The sequence below is a fragment of the Pararge aegeria genome, chromosome Z, assembly GCF_905163445.1.
Source record: "Pararge aegeria chromosome Z, ilParAegt1.1, whole genome shotgun sequence".
Taxonomy (NCBI): Eukaryota; Metazoa; Arthropoda; class Insecta; order Lepidoptera; family Nymphalidae; genus Pararge; species Pararge aegeria.
In genome coordinates, this window is record NC_053208.1 from 15,959,249 (window position 1) to 15,984,663 (window position 25,415).

Consider the following 25,415-nt stretch of genomic DNA (forward strand, 5'->3'; position numbering starts at 1 on the left):
GGTTCTTATACCTACTTCATGTACTCATTATTCTATAAGTAAAAACTTCAATGAAATGGGCTCAGCACTTTAAAAACATACAATAAGATAATGTGATTCCGTCGCTGATATACTGTATGTATTTATGTTATACTCTGAGTACTCATGGACTATTTCTTTTTTTTGTAATAATCGGCGGACAAAGCAGATGGCACACCTGATGGTTACTAAAAAATTATCGCTAAAAGCAGAGCAACATTTCGCATGGCATTCAAGGAACAAGTCGTAAACAGTGCCGTTTTGTATCCGTCAACTAAAGGCGTATGTAGGCCTAATGTGTATGTAATCACACGGGCAATCACGCCCATAAGACCGGAGCAATCTGCTTATTTCCCAGAAATTAAATAGGAGATTAAATTTTAATTAATCTCATCTAGCCTTGCGAAATAGGTACAAACGAGAGCTCGTAGTAGTTCTTGCAATTTCTCTGCGCCCAATAAATAGGTAGAATATATTAGTGGCAATCTGCAGTCGCGAGTAAGCGAGTAGATTGGTAAGGTGTACGCGGGTGCCGCGGCGGTCTGCGAGCCGGCGAGCCCTCGTTATCAGTCGAGCAAGAGCCTAATCACTTTCATTGCAACCCCGCGAAGCAGGTCGCGGGCTATCAGGCACGCGGGCGGCGGGCGGCCCGACACGGCACGCAGTTCGTGCCGCGCAGTGGGTGCGCGCAGGCGTGCGCCGACACCGCGCACCGACGCCGCTGAGACACCGCCCGCGCCGTGACGACACCCGGCCGCAGCCGGGAATGGAGGCCTGCTGCGCGATCACACCTGCCGAGGACCTCGTGGGCGACCAGGTACGATCACTCCGGACCAGGACCGCCGCCAACCCTCACCGACCCAACAAAAACATGCAAGCCCTACAAAAGTGTGCCTGTGACTTCTATAGTGACTAGTTCGTTTGGTGCGTTCATTTGTATTTTGCGTATAAAATCGTAAATTCAAAACACGTGAAACGAATAGTGCCAAGAATATTAGTGCGAAGTTTATGAATGCTGTCCCATTTAAATCGCTCGCCTAGAAGTTGTTAAAAATTTACTGATACTGCAATTAAATAAAAATAAATTTAGCCAACGCGATTAGGACTGATTCTCAATAACGTTCTTATCAGTCGTTTACATATATGTGCAGTTATAAGTAGATAATATTATTTCCATATAATAAAGCTTTAGTAACTGACTTAAAGACTCACACAAAAAAAAAAGTCAGCTTTTCGCGTAGTTATTATATATAGGAGGTGCACCGTAATTGAGTAGCTTTGTTTAGAGCCCACCGTTGAAAGTGATTTTCCGGCGGCACTGTTGATTGTCGCAGTAAGCGATAATTCAGCAGTAAGCCAAACGAACATATTGTATTTTTTTAATTGCTATGTTCATGAAAAATAACATAACGACATGAAAATTTTATTGACTTATTTTTATATAATTAATCATTTCTGCTGTAAATAGTAATATTATTTTAGAACATGGTAAGTTCACCTTTATCTTCACATCGTCGCTTACAACGATTAGAGGTACCGAAACTAATCCTTGAACAATATACAAAGATAATATTTTAAATCTGCCAAAGTTTAAGTTTCAAATTTAATTGAAAAAATAGATACATTTACCTGTACTTAAAAACCTAGTAACATTACGAATTAAAAAATCACTAGGTTATATAATTGAAAAAATGTTACACCTCGGGTATGCTCATAGAAAAGACATCAACGCCGACCGACGGAATAGCAAAACAAACTAAAAGAGAAAGGGCATTCCCCTTTGTTGTTGTATATTTTTAAATAGGAGTACATTTTCATTAGGTAAGAATTAAAATATAGTCAATAAAATATATAAATACTTAAAAAAAAGTTATTTATTATTAAAAATTTTAAACACAAAGTCGTAACGTTTCATAATTTTATGTTATGTTAAACTACTGCGGGCGCAATTTCATACGCACAGGCATCTCATCATCGCGTTCTAAAAGCATTTAAAAATACTATATATTTTTTTTTATTTTCTATGTTATTATGGAAATGTTGATCCATATTAATCCCGATACATCTTTTAGCCATTGTGAATTTATTTTATTACTTCACCGTAACTATTTACCAAACAGTGCAAATTTTTCAATTGCAAAATAATCTGGGATAAAATAATTGGATACTTTGACAGTTCTTGTATAGTAACTTTATGAAAAGTTATTCACGGCGGGGTTATCAGGCGATTGAAGCCGTGAAAAAGGTTAACATATCTTATAGATAGTTCAATTATTTATATTATAATAGTTTTATTTAAAAGTTAATATCAAAATAAATAGTTTCAGATGGTTGTAAAGTTTTACTAGGTGTTGAAGCGAAACTATTATACGGATATATTATGAATGTCTCCTATTTATTTTCATGATACGATGTAGGTACGGTACAGGTTACGGTACGGTATAGGTTTCACATGGAAATGCGCTTTATTATTATACTAGTATGTAGCAAAACTTCGTTTATCAGTCGAGACAACTCTCTAGGGGTCATCCAGCCAAAGAAAATGATAGAGTTGCTAAAACTGAAAAATGTAGTGTAACAAAAATATTCATATAAGAAGCAGCATATAACAAGCCCAGCAATTTAGTTTAAATTACAATTTTTTTTTTATAATCTACATAATCAAAGAAATCTTAGTTCAACATATTCAGTATTTTTTCTAATTCTACTGCATATAATAAATGTATTTATTTTTCATAACATCATGAACTAGTAGGCTCATAAATGTTAAGTAAGTTTATCTAAACTTTTAACATACTCGTAGCATGCGTTTGTTTTCATAGAATGCGTGCGTTCTGTTTAATTGTGACAAATATCTACGAAACATTCTTTTCCCTCTAACCAGACAGCAACCGCAACACGTAGTAGGTTATGGACAGAACAGCTAGTCAGTAATAAAATAACTGTTATGGCTTGAGATAATCGTTTGTTTTCCACAGTAAACATTCAAGGCTCTCCTATTCTTCAAATTAGCATATTAGCTGGGTGACTCCGAATGCTGTTGCTTATCATGGGTGATGCGGTTCATACCGCGTTGCATGGAAATAAGTTTTAAATAAATCAGATTGTTATCCTTGACGTGCACGTTTTGGTTGGATTGATAGACTTTTATTTATTGTAAAGTATAATTAATTATACATATCATTGTGTCATGCTAGTGGCTCACATGTTACGGTGAGGCACATGATTTTAAAATGATTTATTTACTTATTTGCATTATTAAAACGAATAATCAAATAAAAGTATTAATATTTTTCTATTGAGTAATGAGTTTTAAATGAACTTTAAAAAGGAAATAGCTTTTCATGTAAACTCAATAGGACCTTTTTGGTATTTTTTTTTTTAAATGTAAGCGACAATTAAATTTATTTTATAACTAACACCTGTAACTTCTTCCGCGCTTGTTTCTATTTGGAAAGTAACCTTGAGAGCCACACATAATTTGTTTTTAATTCTATGGAGCACCACTTATTTTTCTGGGTTATACAATTAAACAATGTTTGTCTCTAGCATATTAGCAATCTGTTTGCAAAGTTTTGAGAAGGTACGTTTTGCTCTTAAACCGTGAAAGTGAACAAAATTTTTTTTCGCGTTTCTTTTACCTGCTAAAAAGGTTTCCTTTATCTGTCTTCAGGATATAAGGTATCTTTTTGCCAATTTTCGTCAAGATTCGCGGACAATGATAATGTACGGGCAAAATAGATATCTGAGCCATCTTCTCTTAAGAATTAAAGTAGGCCATCACTTATAAAGTTATAATGTTCAGACGAGTTTAAAAAAATTAAGAAGTGTTTTTCTTTTGATGAAGGAATGTGAAACCCAGTTATTGCAACATTCGTTCTACTGACCACAGATCACATGCTACTTGCAAGCTTATTATTAGTAATAGTTATCAAAACCGATAATCGATCTACGCTATTTTTAGATAAAGTAAAACCATTAAACCACCGTATTGTGAATTCAACCACATAGGCCTATTATTGTATTAAATTGATCATTAACGGAACGAATCATTTAGATTTTAACGCCTTATAAGTGTAAAGCTTTAAAAATAAATTCAAAGCCTTTAAAATATTAGTCAACTATAACTTTATGAGAGGTGAAAAAAGAAATATTCATAGAAATCTATTGCTTTTCTCGATGATAAATTTCAAACAGTAATAATATTTAGTATGGCCTAGAATATGCCTAAAGTTAAGACCCAAGCCGATGGAATTTGTATTCCGAAATATTTGACCTTTTGTATTGGATAGAATAATGTTATCTCTCTCGTAGCTACTTTTATTGTAGCTATACAAAACTTAATCTATGAACAATTATTACACACTTTTAATATTGACAAAGGAAATAAATCTAGCACTTGCTAAATATACTTACTAGCTGTTTCCCACGACTTCTTCCGCGTATGTTTAGTTCTTTTAAATCCTGCGGAAACCGCCTCTTTTAAAGCCCCTATATCCACTAGATAATCTAAATAGATAATCTAGATAATCTATGCTTTTGCCAATTTTTTTTGAAATCTTTTCAGTGATTTAGGCTAAAAAGATAATTATAGTTACTTTGCAATCTGTATTTGAAACAATACAAAACTGAAACAGACATTCTGCACATTGCAGATATTTTGAAATTGTTTTTTCTGAGGGTATAATCGATACTGGAACCAAAACTATTTTTTTAAAGTTTTTTTTTATAATGTAAGAGTATTTGTTTACACATTAAATTTTAAACTTTCTCGATGACGGGACCGTAAAGAAAAGTAGCCGGGCACACCTAGTTATTTAAAAACGTAGTAAAATGTATAAAAGGTTCCACTAAAAGTTCCGCGTCTGTTGAGATTACATCATAATTAATCTTTATTTGGACGTCTTTTGTTATTTTATAAAAAAATATATATGTTTAACTTCATAATAAGCATACAATTTTCGCAATGTCGTGTGTAATTTTTTTGAAAGAGCTGTTGCCCGCGATTTTGTCCGCGTTTGTTTTTGTTTATAAAGCAAACCGTAGGAACAGTATATTTAATAGATGGGTGGTAGCAGCAGCTAAAAATAGTCAATGGCGTTTAAAAAAAAACTTCTGGCAATCAGCTGAGGGTAAATTAGGTATTACCTATGTTATGGACAAGTCAGTGTGAGTGTGGGGGAGTGAGTGTAGAGTAGGTGGGTAATATGTTGGTGTAAGACACTATTATATGTCTCGAACTTAGCTTTGTCAATAATTATTAGTACCAGCACAGAGTTTGGAAATCGGGATTGGACTCGAAGAGTACGTTAAGTCGTCGGTAATAGTTCATTTCATTAGCTTTTTCAATTTATTTATTGGTGTTCCAAAAACGTGTCTCCTGTAAAAGACGGGGCCTGTGACTTACAATGGAATGGAATTTATAATGGAATATTAATAGCACAATGATGATACTGTAAAACGATCAATCTGACTGAAGGCTTCAGCTGTGGCTAATTAGAACCTTAATGAGAAAGAAGTACAACGAAGCCATTTGACGGCCGATGGGCGCAGTTTGTAGCAACACTGCTTTCTGAGCCCAGGGCCGTGGGTGGAAAATGTTTCTGTTGATGAGCATGAATGTGTGTCAGTGTATGGGTATTTATATGTATATTCTAAGTATTTATGTATTTTATTCATAAAAATATTCATCAGTCGTCTTAGTACCCATAACACAAGCTATGCTTACTTTGGGGCTAGATGGCGGTGTGTGTATTGTCATACTATATTTATTTATTTGTTAATTTAGCGTTATAGTACGATGCCGCGTATTAACGATTAGGAGCATTCGTTTAATATAACGCCATATACATGCCATAGCCCTGAAAGGTTAGCGAGCTACCACCTTAGACTGCATCAGCGCTTACCACCAGGTGAGATTGCAGTCAATGGCTAACTTGGAGTGGAATAATAAATTAATATTTTCTTAGTAATTAACGTACCGACCAAGCAGATGGTTCACCTGATGTATAGCGGAAAACCATCGCCTATATATAACAGTACGACTCTTCGTAGTGCATGCAAAGAGCATGGTTGTAGTACATCTCTGGACGAGCTCAGTCTCAAAAATCTCTGCTACTACTACTAAACGTGGTGCTCGTATGCAAACTTTCCATCTATCAGATAATTTCTTCCTTTGATCCTTTTTATTACCTAAGCTTGGAAATGCAAATGTAAGCTCGAATAACAGTGACATAAAAGGTGTGTGCACAAAGTACTGGATTAAAGTGATTAATAAAAATTTCAGATAGTCCCGGGTGGCGGTCGCTGGGGTACTCCACACGCCGTTGGCCTCCTCGACTCCTGGTTTCAGATGCAGGTTAGTCCCTCCACAACATATCAATGCAATACAATTCCTAATTTAAACTGTATGTGACTACATTTATTTATAAAACAAACCAACCACGTTTCTCTATGCCTCAGTCTGATATTGATACTCGTTCCCGTGTGGACTTTGTAATAAAAAGTTTTAAATAGCTTAACTTTTATATAGAACTTATTGACTAACTTCTCGTTCTAAAACATTTTAATATAACTTATCTTATTTTTTCGAAATCAAATCTTTAACATATTGCTTCAAAATATGTTTTGGTGTAAATTTTAACAAACTCATTTTCTATTATTTGTTGTAGTATGATGAATTAATAATATTTAAGTTGGCTAAAACAGAATAAAATTATTGTATTATCCCATAAAAATATTCAATACATGCCGTTGTAGGACCGAGCAGTCGTACAGAGTGAATATTTTCGTAAGTACATGAGCTTTAAGCCACGCGTATTGAAAAATTTGAGTCTTGTCACGCAGGTATAAAGACCAAAAGTCATGTTACTCAAATGTAAAGCTATTTATGTATCAGCCTGTTCTTATTTGTATGCTGCAGGCAATAATGACATTGTCACGTATGAGCGACATGCCTACATTTATAATTTACGTATATCCACATCTGATATAATGGAAATACTAAATAACCTGTTTTTTTATATTGTTTGGCAACTTAAAATATTAATAGCCTATTAGATACCCTTTACCTCTATTGTTTGAATATTAAGTAGAAATTCCGCAATGAGACCAAAGTGGGAATTATTGTATAACTAGTTGTTGCCCGCGATTTCGTTCTGACCACAGAATCAAGAACATATATTATGTTCTTAATTTGTGGTTCTGACGTATTGACTTATTTTCTGACCCCTGAACCCAAAAAATAAAATATGTCAATCTTCCTCTGTGAAAAAAAAAATCAAAAACAAATATGTATAACAAATATGTAATGTATCTCACGGGTATCGTCCATTTATCCGGGATAAAAAGTAGCCTACGTTCTCTTCTCTACTATAGCCTATCTCTGTGGTAAATTTCATGCAGATCGGTTCAGCCTTTCTGTATGAATGAGTTATATAGATACTATACACACATCCATATCATTTTAAATATTAGTATTTAATTACTTGTTGTGTTGAGTTCCAAAGCTAAATTGATGGATCTAAAAGTAGTGCTGTCCTTGTCACGTCTTCTCCCCCGAAAAAGGATTGTGCGATTTTTAGTCAGGTTGTGTCGTGTTTATACTACAAATATTGCTTCTTATAAGGATTAGTACCTACAATAGAATTGGCAGCAATATAATAAACATTAAGTTCATCTTGATCATCATCGCCTCAACCAATCGACGTCTGGACATAGGTCTTTTGTAGGGAGTTCCACAATACACGGTCCTGGGCCGCTTGCCTCCAGCGGCTCCCAGCTACTCGCCTGATGTCATCTGTCAACCTCGTTGGGCGCCGACCTACGCTGCGATTACCGGTGCGGTGTCGCCAATCCAGCACCTTAAGACCCCCAACGTCCATTGGTTCTCCGAGTTATGTGCCCCGCAAATGGCCACTTCGGCTTCGCGACTCGCTGAGCTATGTCGGTATCTCTAGTTCTTCTACGGATTTCTGATTTGATCACGTAGAGATACTCCTAGCATAGCTCTCTCCGTCGCCCGCTGAGTGACTCTGAGCCTTCTTATGACGCCCACTGAGGGATTTTGGACGAGCGACGCCCATCCGGGTTGGTTTCGGCGGTTCACCTCTTTCCCGAAGTTGGACCTACCTAACTGGATCGTGTGTCGTAGCTATATGTACTCGTCTACAATTTCGAGTGCAGAGCTTCCAACTGGATGGAGCGGAACATGAGCGTTAGACATAATTTTTGTCTTAATTAAGGGGTAATTAGTTTATCATGAATCAAGAACTTAAAATAAACTAAAGTGAAAGTGACTAAGGAAAAGATTTTTTGTAATACTTGGCTTTAAAAATATTATGATACGTATAAATTATTTAAGTAATTAAATTGATACAAAATCGTGAATAAACTATGTTAATGAAGAATAAAACACTTTTACGCTCACACACACTCACCCAAACACAAGCACACACACACGCACAACACAACTTTAATTCAGCAATAGCAGTTGTTTAATGCCCGCAAACCCGCATTAAAGCAGTGTGTTGGTTCTATACTCTTAATCTCTGTTTCTTAAAGAAATGATAATTTTAATTTAATAAAGAATAATGATACGTTTCTTTCGATGGTTTGGAACACTCGTGAGTACGAGTATTGATCGCACTTGACTAGCTTATTCTATTGTGAGTTCCTTTGGTACGTACCTATTCCTGTTTCCTTTGTATGGAGGTCGCAGTTGTGGAATCACAACGTCGGATCGTCTCGACGCTTTAGGTACTTTTTTATTTAAACCAATTTACTTATTATCATCTTCGCCTAACAACAATGGTTGAAATATGTATGAACATTTCAATAGTGTCTGGAAATATGCATAATTGAATAATGAGCTCTGAATGTGAGTATTTTTTACACTCACGCCAAAACACGTGTACAATAGTTCAATTTATAAATTGCGTTTTCGACCACCTTAATACCAAAAAATACCCAATAAACGGGCTTTAAATCGAAAAACTAACTTTTCAAATTGGGCTGGTAGTTCTTGAGTATCTTTTATACTATAAGTGTAGATTTGAAAAGTTTCTGGCCCCGGAACGTATCCTATTATGTTCGAACGTTTATTTGTTGAAAGAATTTACACGCTACATAAAGTGTGCGGCGACCAATGTCAACGTGCATCCACCGTGTCGTGCATGGGAATTTATATCGATGGGGTAAGAAATTGTATTCAAAAATTAACTATATCATTTTCGGAATCCTCTCTGGTCTCCTAGTACATATTCCATTAAAATATTAATTATCAATTATCCAGTATGAAGCGGTGATAGCCTAGGGGTTACGACTTCGGCTTCACTTTCAGTTCGAATCCCAACACGCACCACTAACTTTTCTAAGGTATGTGCGTTTTAGGTAAATTAAATATCACTTGCTTCAACGGTAAAGAAGGTCTGAGAGTTCTAAATAATGTCCTCGAAGGCTTTTAGCGCCCGCCAATACGCACTGAGCCAGCTTGGTGAACTACGGCCTAAGCCCTTCTCATTGTGGGATACCCATGCCTTGTGGGCCGGTAAAGGATTATAATGATGATCTGGGTGATACTTATACTGGGTGTGCAACTTAAATTTCGGGTTTCTTTCTAATTTTGTTATTTTAAACTAAGACTTTTCTTACTGCTTTTCTGCGGGTTTGCGGTCCTTACATATTTTTATCAATGCCTGAATATGTCTTAAAATGGTTAGGTGATGACGCACACGTTCCTCTGCGACCCTTATTTAGCTTCCTACCTAATTAAGAACACTCCGGTTAAATTTTTATGCCTTAAAAAAATGTGCAACGATATATATTCAGCGGTTGAACTATGAAAAGTATTGGAAGAGTGCATCTCGTTCGTGTTGTTTACAGTTCGACAAGACGCATTCGTGTTTAGAGCATTAATATATTGTACTTTGTATGATAAGTAACAGATACTTGTTTTTGCAATCAAACAAAAACAGCACTGAACCGCCTGTTAGAAACGATTGATTTCCAGAACGTGTAAATTCCGATGAACGGTTTGATAAAGCAAGAAGACCTTGTACGTAATGCGTTAGTGAATGCTTTCTGTTATCAACGAGCACGCGAGGGGTGCGTACACGCATGAGCGATTGCCCGATCGAGCATTTTTTTATGAATCCGTTGCCCAGTTTATATGTATAATTATAGCCGATTAGGAATATCTACTTAGTTATTAATATGTATTTATCAGTTATCTAACATTTCCAAGTAGTATTTATACTTATTATCTTAAATTAATAGCATTGCCGCTTCCTGACCTTAATATATTATCTTGCAAACTAACTACCTTTCGTCCGTATATTAGAAACTAGCGACATTATTTTTAAGTAACAAATAAAGTTTAGCCTACGTAAGTTATGTCAATTTATTTTACGGCCACAGAAAATCTTATTTATTTTAATAACTATATTGCATAAAAACGGATAAAAAGTACAGGACGAAATAAAAAGAACTTTTAAGCAAAAGGCGACATTATACCCATTAGTGATCACTTCCAGGCTACCTTTGCGAATGGAGCCAGTGAGACCTTTCAGAGCCGGGAGCAATACAAATATAACAAACTAACAACTACCTACTCGATAATATATAAAGTAATAAAGATAAACATAATACATATGTATATAAACAAAGTGCATACAAACAAGTAAAAGCAAGAAAAGAAAGTAATTACCAAGTTAAGTTAAACAACGCTAAAGATTGAGAGCGACGAATTTCGTCTGTGAGAGCGTTCCACAGCGTTGCAGTTCTAATGGTAAAGGAAGACAATTAACTATGGAAAAGCGACTTTGTTTTATACAATGTAGAGAAGATGTAGAGACAGTACTTAATATAACTGTTTTATTGCGTTTGCAAGGGTGAGCAGCACCAGTGCATTACGAGGTATCGGATTAATCCTTCATTTGTCCCAAAATACTGCAAATTTTTCCACCATATTATCAATTCGCCGAGAAGAGCCCGCTGACCTGTTATCTTGCCCTTATCTAACCTAAAGAAGGATTCGACGTTCAGTCAGCGAATGGGACTGTTAGTCGTATCTGTGGCGTATTTTTTTTGAGACTTTATTGAATCTGTATATCTATACATTAGTTTGATATGTTGACTTGATACGCTGCTTTTGAAATAAAGTCTTTATACAAACATGATGTTTGAAAACGTAAACCCATAATAAGACTGTATTTTTTCTATTATGGAATCCTGGATAAATAAGAAATGAAATACGCACTACATATAATCATCCATCATCTTCAGCCCTTTAACGACCTAATGCTGCACAGTATTTTTAGAGCATAGGCCCAGCATGCTGCTCCGCTGTTGGTTGGTGGGTTTTAACGATTATTATCACATGTTAGTGATGATAACCAGGACCGATGCTTAAAGATAATGTAAAAAGAAAAAGAAATTAAAAGGAAACTAAATATACAAAATTATGCAAAATTATTATTATACAAATTATTTAAATGTATAACTGTATTAATTACTTTAAAAAGAAATAAAATAACTATGTTAATGCACTTATCAAACAAAACTGACTCGCTAAGTATTTTTAGTAGCGCATTTTTGAAGTTGGACAGTTTGTCTTTAAATATACCGGTTGACTTAATATATTTATTAACATCCATACATCCGATCCATTAACATCTTAACGGCCGAGTGGCGCAGTGGGCAGCGACCCTGCTTTCTGAGTCCAAGGCCGAGGGTTCGATTCCCATAACTGGAAAATGTTGGTGTGATGAACATGAATGTTTTTCAGTGTCTGGGTGTTTATCTGTATATTATAAGTATTTATGTGTATTATATTCATAAAAAAATATTCATCAGCTATCTCAGTACCCATAACACAAGCTACGCTTACTTTGGGGCTAGATGGCGATGTGTGTATTGTCGTAGTATAAAAAAAAATCTCTTTTTTATAAGAGTTATAAAGAGTCGAAGCTCTCTAAGTCAGATCCTAAGCGGGTTGGACATTTAGTATAATCGTGAAATTTAGTAAAACCGGGATCGACACCTTAACGTGCTTACCGAGGCAGTAAAATAGCTAATTCTGAATTTCTATCACTGAGAATTTTCTTAAAACCTTATTGCGTTACATGTTTGATAAGACCCGGATCATTAGCCAGACTAATAAAACTCATTGGACTATTAAATGATAAAAAGGTATTTCTTAAATCCTACTAGGACATATATTTCCTGAGTAGACAACAATTAAACTTCTATAACTTGAAATATGAATAACTTTCATACAAAGTTTCATACCCTATTCAACCCCCTCATGCGAGAAGAAAATATAAATTGAAGAATTTATATAGCCCATAGTCTTCCTCAAAAATCTATCTATCAAATGCACGAATATTTAAATCCTTGTAGTTCAGAGACAGCGTTCAAATTAAAAAAAAAAATCTATAACGTTATTATGAGTCTCATCATCATCATCACTTCAACCGATCGAAGACCACTGCTGGACCACTATTGTAGGGAGTTCCAAAAGCCAGGGTTTTCAGCGGCTCCCAGCGTTTCATGACGTCTGACCACCTCGTTGGGGGGCGACCAACGCTGCGTATATCTGTGCAGTGTCACCATGCCACCGGCACCTTGGAACCCCAACGTCCATCGGTTCTCCGAGTTATGTGCCCCGTCCATTTCCACTTCAGCTTTGCGACTCGCTGAGCTATGTCGGTAACTCTGGTTCTTCGACGGATCTCCTCATTTTGATTTGATCACGTAGATATAATCCCAACATTGCTCTCTCTATCGCCCGCTGAGTTCCGCTCTGAGCCTTCTTATGAGGCCCTTAGTTCAGATTATTAGTCTATTAGATATGAATTGTGATCTCGAGTAGCGATGTGGTAATCACACGTTGCGCTTTCCGGGCCCGAGTCGATGCTGCGTGTAAAATAATATTTAACGCACCATTAGACCCGCGCGCACTGTGACATGTAGCATTGTTCTGGTCTCTAATTTCGTCATTCTTCTACTGGTTCCATCATTATGCCTGCTTGAGGGGTTAATTTTATACAACCAAGGTATTTTTTTTAATTTAAATTTACTCAGACCAATGAAGAAAGTAGTTTGCTTACTCGATTATGGAGTATGTAAGAGTTTAGGCATGCAGGTTGGACACAAAAAATATCGACATAAAAAAATATATACTGATAAATCGGCGGAATTAACTAAATAGGTATGTGCGCAGTAAAAATTTCTATTGTGTTTGTTATTTTTAGTCTAGTTCAATAAACGTGTCAGAGTCCGTATCATGAAATACCGTTTTCTAAATGATTAATAAATGTAAATTTGATGGTTTTTCTATCACTATTTATCACTATTTATCCGGACGGATGGAAAAACAGGTATTCAATATTGAAAAATTTTCATTCAGTCTTCAAGCTTTTTTATCAGACTATAGAAGTTAGAGTAGATTTGGATTCAAATGCGAAAGTGTGTTTGTTTGTCCTTCCTTCACCCTAACTAAACAACCAATCTTAAATCAACGTAAGTATAAAGTATATTTAGTGGTAGTATTATAATGCATTTAATTATATATTATAAGGAATAGCTAACCAAAGCTGTCAGTCACTTAAGAATTGAGTAGTAAACCACTAACAAAGCACTCTCGTAAACGTAAGATACCAGTTTATGATAATTTAAATAATTATTAACTGCAAAGATATTGTAATCCTATCTAGTAACTAATTTTATGCGCTCTATCGGCTTTGAATATTATTGTATGTAAGCAATTGGCTGATAAAGTCTCATTTGTTTTATTACAAAATTAATTAATTTTACACACTGTTACTGCTGCATAAAAAACGGGGATAATTATTTACATGTGTTTGATTATTTCATGCCCACTAGAAGGTACAGATCTCCTCTCAGAACGAGAAGGGTTAGGCCGTAGTCCACCACGTTGGACAAGTGTGGATTTGTAGACTTCACACGCCCTCGAGAATTACGGAGAACTCTCAAGCATGCAGGTTTCCTCACGATGTTTTCCTTCACCGTTGAAACAAGTGATAATTTAAGGCGTAACACGCACGGCGAAAAGTTAGAGGTTTTGAAGCTAAGCTGGAACAGCAGATTCAGGGGAGAAGTGTATACTTTGCCACACGCAAGGGCACCCGACACACCATTTTACTACCTAGCTACCTACTGACCATATAAAAATTGACGCACAGTCAACTTTATTCTAAATTATATCATTTAGATAATATAATTTGCAATAAAGCAATATTGTTATATTAAACATTTTATTGTTTTATAAAATGTTTAATTAAGTGATAAAGTATTTATGAAATTTTTTCATTATTGAATACCAGCGTGCGTGGGATCTAACTTTGATTCCATCAACCTGAGGCGTGGGTTTTAAGGCTCATGTGATTGTTATTAAACTGGCAACCATGCGCTCCAGACAGGAACATAGCAATGTAGTAATAAGCATGGCGGTGTACTATCGCCATGCTGACCGCCACCGTCCCCAGGCGAGCTTTGTCACAAAGATAATGTATACACAGAGTATGCATTAAGCGGGCAGTTGATACAAAATGAAATATACTCTAGTAAGAGTCATAAAAACCTTAAGGCTAAAAGGCTTTATGAGAGTTATAAAAAGCCTACCCTTTCTCATACTGGAGATTTTCTTGATTTTCTATCATTTGCATACCCTGTGCATACCCTCTATGCACGCCAATGTGTATACGCATGCTTTAGGCCGCAGCTTGGCTTAATTTGGTAAGTAGGTATCTATGTTTATAAAGAATTATTTATTCCTTTTCCTTAAATTATTTAATGATTGCGCCTCCATGCCGAATTGATGTTCACCCTCAATATCAATTAACATTACACACTCCAACGAGTTTACTAAGTTGCGTAAGCGCAAACGTAAATGAGATTCATATAAAGAAGAGGGTCGAAGAGGGGGGAAGGGGGAATAGTGACAGGATTCACGGTCCAACTGACGAATACAATGATCGCACTCAATACGTGATCGATTATGGGTCTGTAGTGATGTATACATATGTATACGTTTCATTATTTGTTACTTTGAGTACGTTGGTATCCGTACCCGTAACGCTCGTAGAGGGAACTGTATGTGATTTTATTTTATGTGCGTATAAATAAATCGGTAATGAACCGTGGTAAGTAAAGTCTAGTTAAAAACACCGCAGGCGCCCGCAGAAACATTTTCAGGTAACGCATTCGGGACCGAGTTCTATAATTGGCATCTGGTACTTTTAGGAGTTATCTGCGTTTTTTTAAGCTATAAAAATATCGTGAGGTGACCTGAATACCTGAGAGTTTTCTATAATGTTCTCAAAGGCGTGTGAACTCTACCACTCGAGACGAGACCCGTGCCCTGTTTCGGCAGGCAGGCAGGAATGATGATGATGATGCATTCGGGACCGTAACTAGAAAAATGATTCGTAAGGCTCACTGTAGTCCTTCATAAATCTTGCAGCATTAAATCACTATTTCGTTCGTTCAGTTGACAAAAAAAAAATTACAGAACGATTCCATTTCTGAACTTACTTAGTTCAATAACTATTGACTTCGACTTTGAGTAGGTCTAAGTACCGATATCCATTCATTTACCTTGTGTCATTCAGTTAAGACCATCTTGTAAATATTGAGAAGTATTTGGTAATAGTAGAGCTTTACTGGAAGTACGTGGCAATACATAAGGATTGACATTTTTTTACGTAACGAATCAAGTAGACTCTAGTATAATAATAAATAAATCAATATACTACGACACTACACGCATCGCTATCTAGCCCCAAAGTAAGCGTAGCTTGTGTTATGGGTACTAAGATAGCTGATAGATATTTTTATGGATATAATACACATAAATACTTATAATATACAGATAAACACCCAGAACTGAAAAACATTCATGTTCATCACACCAACATTTTCCAGTTGTAGGAATCGAACCCACCGCCTTGGACGCGGAAAGCAGGGTCACTGCCCACTGCGCCAACCGGCTGTCAAACAAAACGTAAAATAAATAACAAATGATTCAATAAATTCAAAAGGATGGCTTAACAGACTTTAACATGTCCATATTATACGACGTTGTATCAGAAATGAGTAAAGAGAGTACCTTTCCAAAGGATAATAAAATTTCGTTCGTTTAAATTAAATAACTCTAGTGGATACCTACTTACTAGCTAAATGGTTGCACTTACAAAACACGAGGCATACCTACACCATTGATAATGATAAAATCCGCGAAGACACCGTATAAGTTGTGGTGTTCAAATACCGATTTACGTGTGTATACATGTACGAGTCGTACCTACTTATGTGTGTCACTGGAAACTTATCACCATATCAATAAGTAAACTGAAGGAAACCTCGTTACTTAGAATATCGGTTTTGTAAGCTTAGGTATGTTTGCTCTTTTTTAGTTACGACTCATGACAAAAGAAATACTAACCGAGGAATAAGAATTACTGGATTATTTTCATATTAGTGCATATATAACATGATAACATGATCAATTTATCTTTTTTTATACCTATCAAACGGTAGCATGACTGACTTTAAACCCTTAAAGATTGTAACATTAAATTAAGATATAAATTTTGTTGAGAAGTGTAGATTATTCCATAAGTAATAATAGTCATAAAGAGGTCCGTCGAAGCTGTCTAGAAGAGGGAGAAGAAGGATCCATAGTATTAGGGAACTAAATACCATCTATTCCATGAGATCAAAGACGCTGAACTACTGTATCTTTCCTTCGTGGCTCCACGGGTGTTGTTTCGGAATAAGAAGGGCGGTAGTCCTTAGACAATCGCGCTGGCCAAGGGTGGGTTGATAGATGCCTTTGAGAACATTGTGGAGAACACTCAGACATGAAGGTTTCATCAGGATGTTTTCTTCACTGTTAAAGCAAGAGATATCTAATTGCAGAAATTAAAAACCCACCTAACTCTGAACAGTGCAAGCCAGAGATCGAACTCGATATCACTGAAAGGGCTGTAGCCCTAACTTAACCACTAGACTAAATAATATTTCAAAAAACAACCCCTAAAGGATCTAAATGTATTATAAAAATGGGTATGGAGGTCCTATTATTACCATACTGCACCTAATTATTTTAAAAATAATAATATCACAGTATGTCAAGCATATTTGGAAAATTTCCTTGTGAGAGATGAATTGGTATTGATATTATGTTTATGGATACCCTAATTTTTATCTCTCTTCATAGTGATTGCTACCCGTGTTTGAACTGGATTTTATTTGTTGAAATATATGTAGGCTAATATTAAGTTCCACGGTTAATCATAAATATTACGTATCCGAAGTTTCGGAAATCAACGCGCCTGTCAGTAATCTAGTTGGTCTATTCCTGCCAGTGGCTTAACCATAGGGCTAGGTGAGACAGACCACTTCAGCTCACTCGGCCCCTCAGCTTCCATGAACAACGATCGAATATTAAAATATGCCCTAATTAGTAATTAGTTGTTTACTTAACTGGGTGAAATATTTCATCTCACTGGTGTGGAATTGCTTTTTTTTTCATTTTTTTTTATTTCATACAGTTAATTTTATCTACTAGCGTGGAAATAACTTTTATTGAAAATCCAAACAGATCCATCGACTATAGCTAATAAGTATATAAGTTTTTGTAACAGCGTATGTACGAAATCATCAAACGTAATTGATCCTAAGTTAACCATTTTCGCAGGTAAAAAAAAAACACACCAATTTTTGCATTTTAATATTACTTAATATTGATTATGTGACGTTAGGATGTATAAAAGAAAGATGAAATTAGTAAAAAAGGCACGTCAAACTTCTTAAAACGACGATAAAAATTAATGGTCACAAAATGAGTCATTCACTAAAAATTATACGTGTATTTATTTGTTGCCAGGCTTCAAAAAATGGAGGCATCTCGTTAGGAGGCAGTAAAACTAAATTATGACATACGTTAAACGTTTTTATTTTCCATTGTTTTGAAATCTGTTGAGTGAAATAGTATCTAATAATGTGCTTGCTACCTAGCTTGTTTGTTCTTCGAGTTTACTTTAAAAAGTGATATCCTAGTAAGACCCATGCATAAAAGCTACCAAACGCAACGGATGTACAACACATAATGGTGCCAAAATAATTGGGGACTAAATATAGGTACGGCGAAGGACTGTAAGATTGGACCACTCCACAGCATCCTAAGAATGGCGAGGAATTCAATGGCAAGTAATTATGCAGTCGCGCGAAATTCACAGACTATTTTAATAGTCAAGTGAATTCGAAATATGAATCTTGAAATGGTTAACTTAGGATGAATTCCGATTTTGTACATTCGCTGTTACAAAAACTTATATACTTATTAGCTATATTGTTATTTTAATATTAATTTTTACTTTTCCCGGTTACATGAAAAGTTCCATAATGTACCATTTTTCACAAATACCCTTCACTCGCAAATTATGTTCTTAATGTGATCTCATTTTAAGTAAAAAAATTAAACTTTAAATAACAAAAGAAGTGCAGTAAGTAGATTTTAAAATAAAACCATTTAATTATGGATCTTTTCTTTTGAGATCTTTTGAATGGGATTTTACCGAAACCGTTTTAATGCACCCGTAGGTAAGCCAAATACGATGTAATCAAGATAATACATGAGGAAATAACCTAAACATCTATTAATCTATCATTCGTGGATAATGTCATCCGAAGGGCTGGACTGTTCGCGATACGAACGAGGCATCTCGGAAACGGTTGCTTTCTACCCTGCGGCTACCTCACACCTAAACTTTAAATAACAAAAGAAGTGTAGTAAGTAGATTTTAAAATAAAACCAGATTTTTTTAATTATGGACTTTTTTTTGTGTTCCGCTAAATATGCCGGTGTGTATACACTTGGTTGGATGGGATTTTACCGAAACCCATTTAGTTTTTACATTGTTATTGATAATCAGTATTTTTTATAGTTTGGTAAGCATCAGCTACTGAACGGTTAAAGCTTTATCAGTTTTATGGGTAAATTTCTTTTTCAATAACAAAATATAAATCTACAATCCAGCATTACGTATGAAAGTACATTACGCTGTAACAACCAATAATAAAAATAAGACAGTTGAGAATTATGGGGCAATTTAAGAAACGTGTTTTTGTTTAATCTTAATATTGTAAATACTTCAGAGTTCCACATTGTACCTTAGTTCGAAAACATTAGTTGGTTCTGATGTAATTATTTGTGTCTAGTAAAAGTTTAGGTTCGCTAGTTGAAAAACCAATTGATATTAAAAAAAATCTTATGATAAACGAGCCTTGCATGGAACAAACACATTAAAGTAATTATTGATCTCCGGCAAACAATTCGATATCAACTGCATATCCATAGCGCCCGTGGTGCAATTATTCAAATTCGTTCCGCAATACGTTATTGTTGTCGGTAAAATTCCTTACGTAGTTATTGTCATGTAACAGTCAAATAGCGTTTGCCTGATAACGTACATCCATACAATCGTAGAGGGGTGATTGTCGAAATAAACTAACACCGGTATTTAATTGTTTGATGAATTTTTTTAATGACAAGGTTGCTTGGAAGCATCCGGCTCCGCTTTCAGCTCTCACAAGATAGAAAAATGAATGTTAAAATGCAAAATGTAAATTGTTGATGTTGGAAAAGAGCAACTGCTGAGTTTCTTGCCGGCTTCTTCTCGGTAGAATCTGCCTTCCGAACCGGTGGTAGAATCACTACAAACAGACAGACTTGACGTTTCAAAAGTGCTTATATTAGGCCTACTTGAAATAAATGAATTTTGAATTTTGAATTTTGAATTTGAATTTTTAAATTATTTACCTAAACTAGCTAACCGATTTACATATCGCTTACTTCAATAACACAATCATCATTATCATTAATATTAACCCGTGACCGGCCCGCTACAGGACACTGATCTCTTCTTAGAATTAAAAAGGTTGAGGTTACGCCACCACGCTGGCCAGCCCAGTGCGGATGGTAGACTTAAAGACACGCCTTTGGGAACAATATGAAGAACTCTCATAAGGCGAGCGGGTTTTCTGACGATATTTTATTGCACCGTTAATGCAAGTGATATTAAATTGCTTAATACGCGAATTCCGAAAATTTAGAGGGTCGAACACTTACGCCCCGAAATGGAGGATAAATTCGTAACCATTAGGCTGTAACGCTTAAATTAAGGTAACACAATACTTTCATAAAACTTCCGGAGCACCATTTTATCCCGTTAGCAGTCGATTTTCGTAGTCATTATCTGGCCAATGCTTTCGCACCAGAAGGAACCTTCTGAGATTTCATGATTTGTTAGGGAGAAATGATAAACTTTTAAAAAAAAAATCATTCCTGCTTAACAATGCAATTTATAAACGAAACAGGAGTCATCGTTGCTAAAATCTACACTTAAAAAGCTATTGTATTGAATTGATCCGGTCAGTACAAAATCTGCCAAGTTACAATCTGGGTTAGGGCGTCGCGACCCCAAAACTTTGTCGTACGCCGATGTGTGAGCGAGACAGAGCTAGCTGACCTAGAGCGGCAGGTTGGGAATCCGGAAGATATGAAGAAACCGGCTCCACGATGCATTTTTTCATTCAATGGAAAGCTCTGCCTTTACTTTGCGAACCGTTGAGACTTTTTTTTAGTGTAAGTATTTATGATTTTCATTTCGGCTTTGGTTTAACAGAGGAGTCATAACGGTATGTGGCAAAGATGTAAATCTGATGAAATTTCTTGCTATCTTTTTCTACTTTAGTCACAAAACCAAATATCAGAATCTGTGTCACCCAATAATTACAAGAGATTGAAAACACACAGTCAGATGTCAGAAACAGACAGTTGGTTCATATATAATGTACAGGTTGATAGTCAGTAGCAAATACAAAATTGAAAGTAACAAGTATGTGTGTATTGTAAAGAACGTTTATTTTATTACATCATCCTCGTTCTATGCACCCACATACTGGGTACATAAGTATTCTCTCATGGACGAGGGCTACGAGCCCCATTGGCCCCAAACCCCATTTATTTATTTTAATCTATAAAGTTATTTATTGGACTACATTACAATCGTCATCTCGCATCAAACTTAAACCACTATATTAAAAGCATGAAACTGTTGCTTGAGGCAAGGCTCAAGTGTTAGAAGAGGTAAGTGAACAACTTAATGCACCCGTAGGTAAGTCAAATACGATGTAATCAAGATAATACATGAGGAAATTACCTAAACATCTATTAATCTATCATTCGTGGATAATGTCATCCGAAGGGCTGGACTGTTCGCGATACGAACGAGGCATCTCGGAAACGGTTGCTTTCTACCCTGCGGCTACCTCACACATTCCGGGTGCTAGCCTCGGCGCAAGTTACTGAAATACCGCGGAATCGCTAAAATCAAAATAAAAATAAAATCGCTCAAAGATAGGTATATCTCTGCGTCAACTTTAGGTGATCTCACATTAAGAGTATAAAATTTTTAGACACTTTTTAGTACTGAGGGCAAAGTATGTCTACGTAAGTTTACTTTTCCGATTGCGTGAAAGTTATATGATATCGTAAGAGCGACCTCTAGTGTCAAGCCTGTTCAGTATTGTAACTAGATGGTGATACTATAAATATCGTACTTAATTTTGACGTGATAATAAGTACCTAAACGTTGGTTGAAAATGCACCGCACCGGGCACCCAGAAATGGGAATGGCATTGCTACAGGAACCGTAGGGCTCGTAGGTACTCAGATGCTTCTCTTCCAAGATTTCAGCTTTACTGCTTTTTGTACTGTAAAGTGCGTAAAGTTTCAGCAAGTATAAGCTCGTCATTTGTCGTTTATATTATACTAGCTTTTCCGCGGTTTCGCCCACGTTAAGTTCAATTTTTGACGAGGTAAAAGCTAACTTAAAAGGTTTAAATAATGTCTTGCTGTTAATAGAAAAATATGAACGTAAATTACATAATTTATTTACCATATAATTATTCATCCCCTATTCGATCCCTTGGAATTGGAATTTTTAAAATTTGTGCAACACCCTTTTATTATCTTTCATCGAAAACCTAAAATTAAAGTTTCATCGATGTAACTTGAAAAATAAATTGATAAATGAAGAATTTATACAAACTTTTATCCCCCATTGAACCCTCTTCGGGTTGAAATATTTAAAAAATCCTTTCTTAGCGGATGCATACGTTGTAATAACTATCTGTGTGCAAAATTTCTGCGTTAGAGCTGTGTCAAGTGGTTAGAGCTGTGCGTTGATACATCAGTCAGTCAGTCGCCTTTGCCTTATATATATAGATTACATTTCTTGTTTACATGCGCTTTTCATTATAACGCCTATCCTACATGTTCGCGCAAACATATTTGGGTCAAACGTGGCACAGGTCGATGAGTCGGGTGACATGAGCTTTTAAGCGCTTTTATGAGGTAGGCATGTGTGTAGCAAGAGCGCTCGTTTTTATTCACGAAAACGAGCTGAGCTTTATGTGCCGAAAATACGCCCGGTATGTATACGCCCTTAGGTTATTATTAAGTTGTATGATCGGAAACTAAAAAGTTCGTGTTCACATTAATTGTACTGGCTTTTCTAGGTCTTACTTGCATCGCGGAAACCCCTTTTGTAAGATATGGTACGCGGGGGCCATTCGAGCCTTCACACTTTTCTTTACGCCATCACCCCTCGCTTTTTTTTAAAACACTCGCATAGCCTTGTATGCTGTGTTCGAGTGTGAGGATTAGTTGAAGGCGTCAAATAGCAAAAAAGGTTTAAAAAAAATATAGGGATGTACTTATATATATATATATATATATATTATTTCAATACTTTTTGCTAAACTATTGCAATAATCTCAAGTGTTTAGTAGCTGTCCGAAGCTATAAAGGATTTTCACGGAGATTGCAATACGCTTCCATAGCTCTGTGTTACTAAGATTATCGTTTGAAATGACTAGAAGGTTGGCGAGGTTTGGCAGTCTAGGACCTGGGCTGTGGGAAATTAAGTGAAAGTGAGGTTATGTATTAGCCTACACTTTAATAGCTGTAAAAGTATAGGTTAGCACGTAGTAGGATACTGTAGTACGTACCTGCTATAAAGGCATTAACATGTTTGGAAAGGTGTGGATGTTCTATTATCGTATGGATATCTTAAAATTTAGTAAATAAATGAACCTTTGAACTGAACTATCAATTGTCTAGAACTTATTTACTGTTTAATGAAAATCTTCTGTAAATCCCTACTAATATTATTAATGTGAATTTAAGTTTGTTTGTTACGCTAAAACTACTAAACTGATCATCATGAAACTATGTACACATTTTCCTGAAGGTATTAGAAGTAATATAGAATGCTTTTTATCCCGAAATTAAGCTCAGTTCTTTTGGGAGAGGGGACGAAATAATGCCGTCAAATGATAACCGATTTAAATACTTACTTACTTTTTTTTTATATAAGAATACACAACTTAAAAATTTCAGTGGAATTACACCTAAATGGAATGCCACATGTCTTTCGGAAAACAAAAACAAACGCAGACGAAGTCGCGGGCAACTAGTAGCATAATAAAAACATGAATTGATCTCTCCATTCATTATTCAGTCTATATTAAGTTATACTCTCACGACTTTTAATTTGTAAAATGGCGTAGTTGTTTTAATTAATTCTCATAAGACTTATTATAGCACCAGACCTAAGCCGAATTATCCTTTAGTGATACTAATATTTCAATAAATTACAGATACTGAAACAAGTTATAAGTACTAATAAGTTCATGTTAGAATATCGTTATGTAGTCCAGTGACTCTACGCCCTTACATTTTCTTCCTTGTCCCAGTTAAACGTGTCATCGACTTTATGCCTTTGCTATATTTGCTTTGCTTATCTCTTATTGACACATTCAAACCATTTATCGGTCGACAAGTCTCAAAAATGTAACTTAGACTAAACCTTGTATCCAGTAAAATATTATACAATCCTTCCTAATATTATAAATGCGAATGCGAATATCTGTAACGATAACTTCTCAACCGACGCTTTTTAAATTTGCGCATGTGTGTACCTTGTAAACTAGAGATTGAGATAAGAGATTAATTTAGGCATATTCCTATCCTTTATTGCCAGATTAAAAGTTCTGCAATAAACATTAGTTTGCCGGGGTAACAAGTATTGCATTTCTCTAGGACGCAAACTATCGCTGTACGAAATTTCCTTAGTCAGTGTAACTATTACATCGAACAAAGGTAACAAACAAATAAACAAACAGACACCACTTATTACAATTATAATATTAGTGTGTATTAGATCACATAATAATAGTATTAGGTAGGTCTGACTGATGAACCCTATTAGTTTCAGCAACGTAACGCAGAGGGGTTGGCAAGTCTCAGAATTAGAGTCTGCTAGGAATGCGTTTCAGCCCTAGGGATTGAAGAAGCAAAGAGTTCGTTGTAAGGAAATAATAGATAGATGCCTCATGTAAGGCCGAACTTCGACCCAGGCGACGATACGAGTAACTGGATTTCGGACGGGGATTAGTCCGCATTTCCACATGACATCAGAAGATCGTGGACCTAGTCTTCGTAATGTGCTCAAACAATTTTATACTCGTTGTCTATGTCGTTTTATTTTATTTATTTATTAAAGGAACACCAACAGCTTCTTGACAATACATACATACACATTTTACCGGCTAAGTTTGTTGTGGGCTCTTCTTAGACCAGGGCGCGTTTGGAACCCTCGTAGCTTTAGATTTAAGTTGGCGAACGAAGTTATCACCATCCCCTTACAATTATGTAAACAAATATGTATGAACGCTTCATAAGTGCCTGTGATAGGCCTACATGAATAAAGAAATTTTGAATTTGAATTTGAATTTGAAAGCTGTGATAGCGCAGTGGGTAGGAGCTCGACTTCACCTTCGGGGGTCCGAATTCGAACCCCAGCCTCTAACTATAATATGTTATAACTACCTCAACTTTAATATGTTTTAAAAATATCACTGGCTTCGACGGTGAAGAAAAACATCGTCAGGAAATCATGCCTGAGAGTTCGACATAATGTAAAGGAAATGTTACAATTACAAATATTTTATTTCTAATCAGTGTGACTAGCCACTTAAAGGGTGAGCCACTGTGCACTCAGCATTATAGCGAAGCGTCTCAGACGTGTGCTACCAAGAGACACCTTTAGCCTTTATATGCGTCTTTAGTTTTGTTCAACAAAACGCACCGTTACACGGCAACGGCAGTGGACGCGGGGCACGGGCCGCGGGGCGGGCCGCTTGCGCGCACGCCGACGAAAGTGATCGGCGTTGTAGACCACGCAGTTTGCAGACACGGCACTGCTGACGTATTCTGCTCACATTATACTTCCATACTTCATCAC

At 36.0% G+C, this 25,415-nt stretch overlaps 1 protein-coding gene across 1 annotated transcript in view; it reads left to right on the forward strand.

The window, feature by feature from the left end:
- Nucleotides 1-711: 711 nt before the first annotated feature.
- Nucleotides 712-25,415, forward strand: part of LOC120636257 (dendritic arbor reduction protein 1-like) — a 98,609-nt gene continuing 73,905 nt past the window's right edge. Inside the window, exons 1-2 of the mRNA XM_039907643.1 lie at nucleotides 712-835; nucleotides 6,305-6,376. Coding sequence (XP_039763577.1) covers nucleotides 785-835; nucleotides 6,305-6,376 — 123 coding nt within the window. The 5' untranslated portion in view covers nucleotides 712-784. The remainder of the gene's footprint in view (nucleotides 836-6,304; nucleotides 6,377-25,415) is intronic.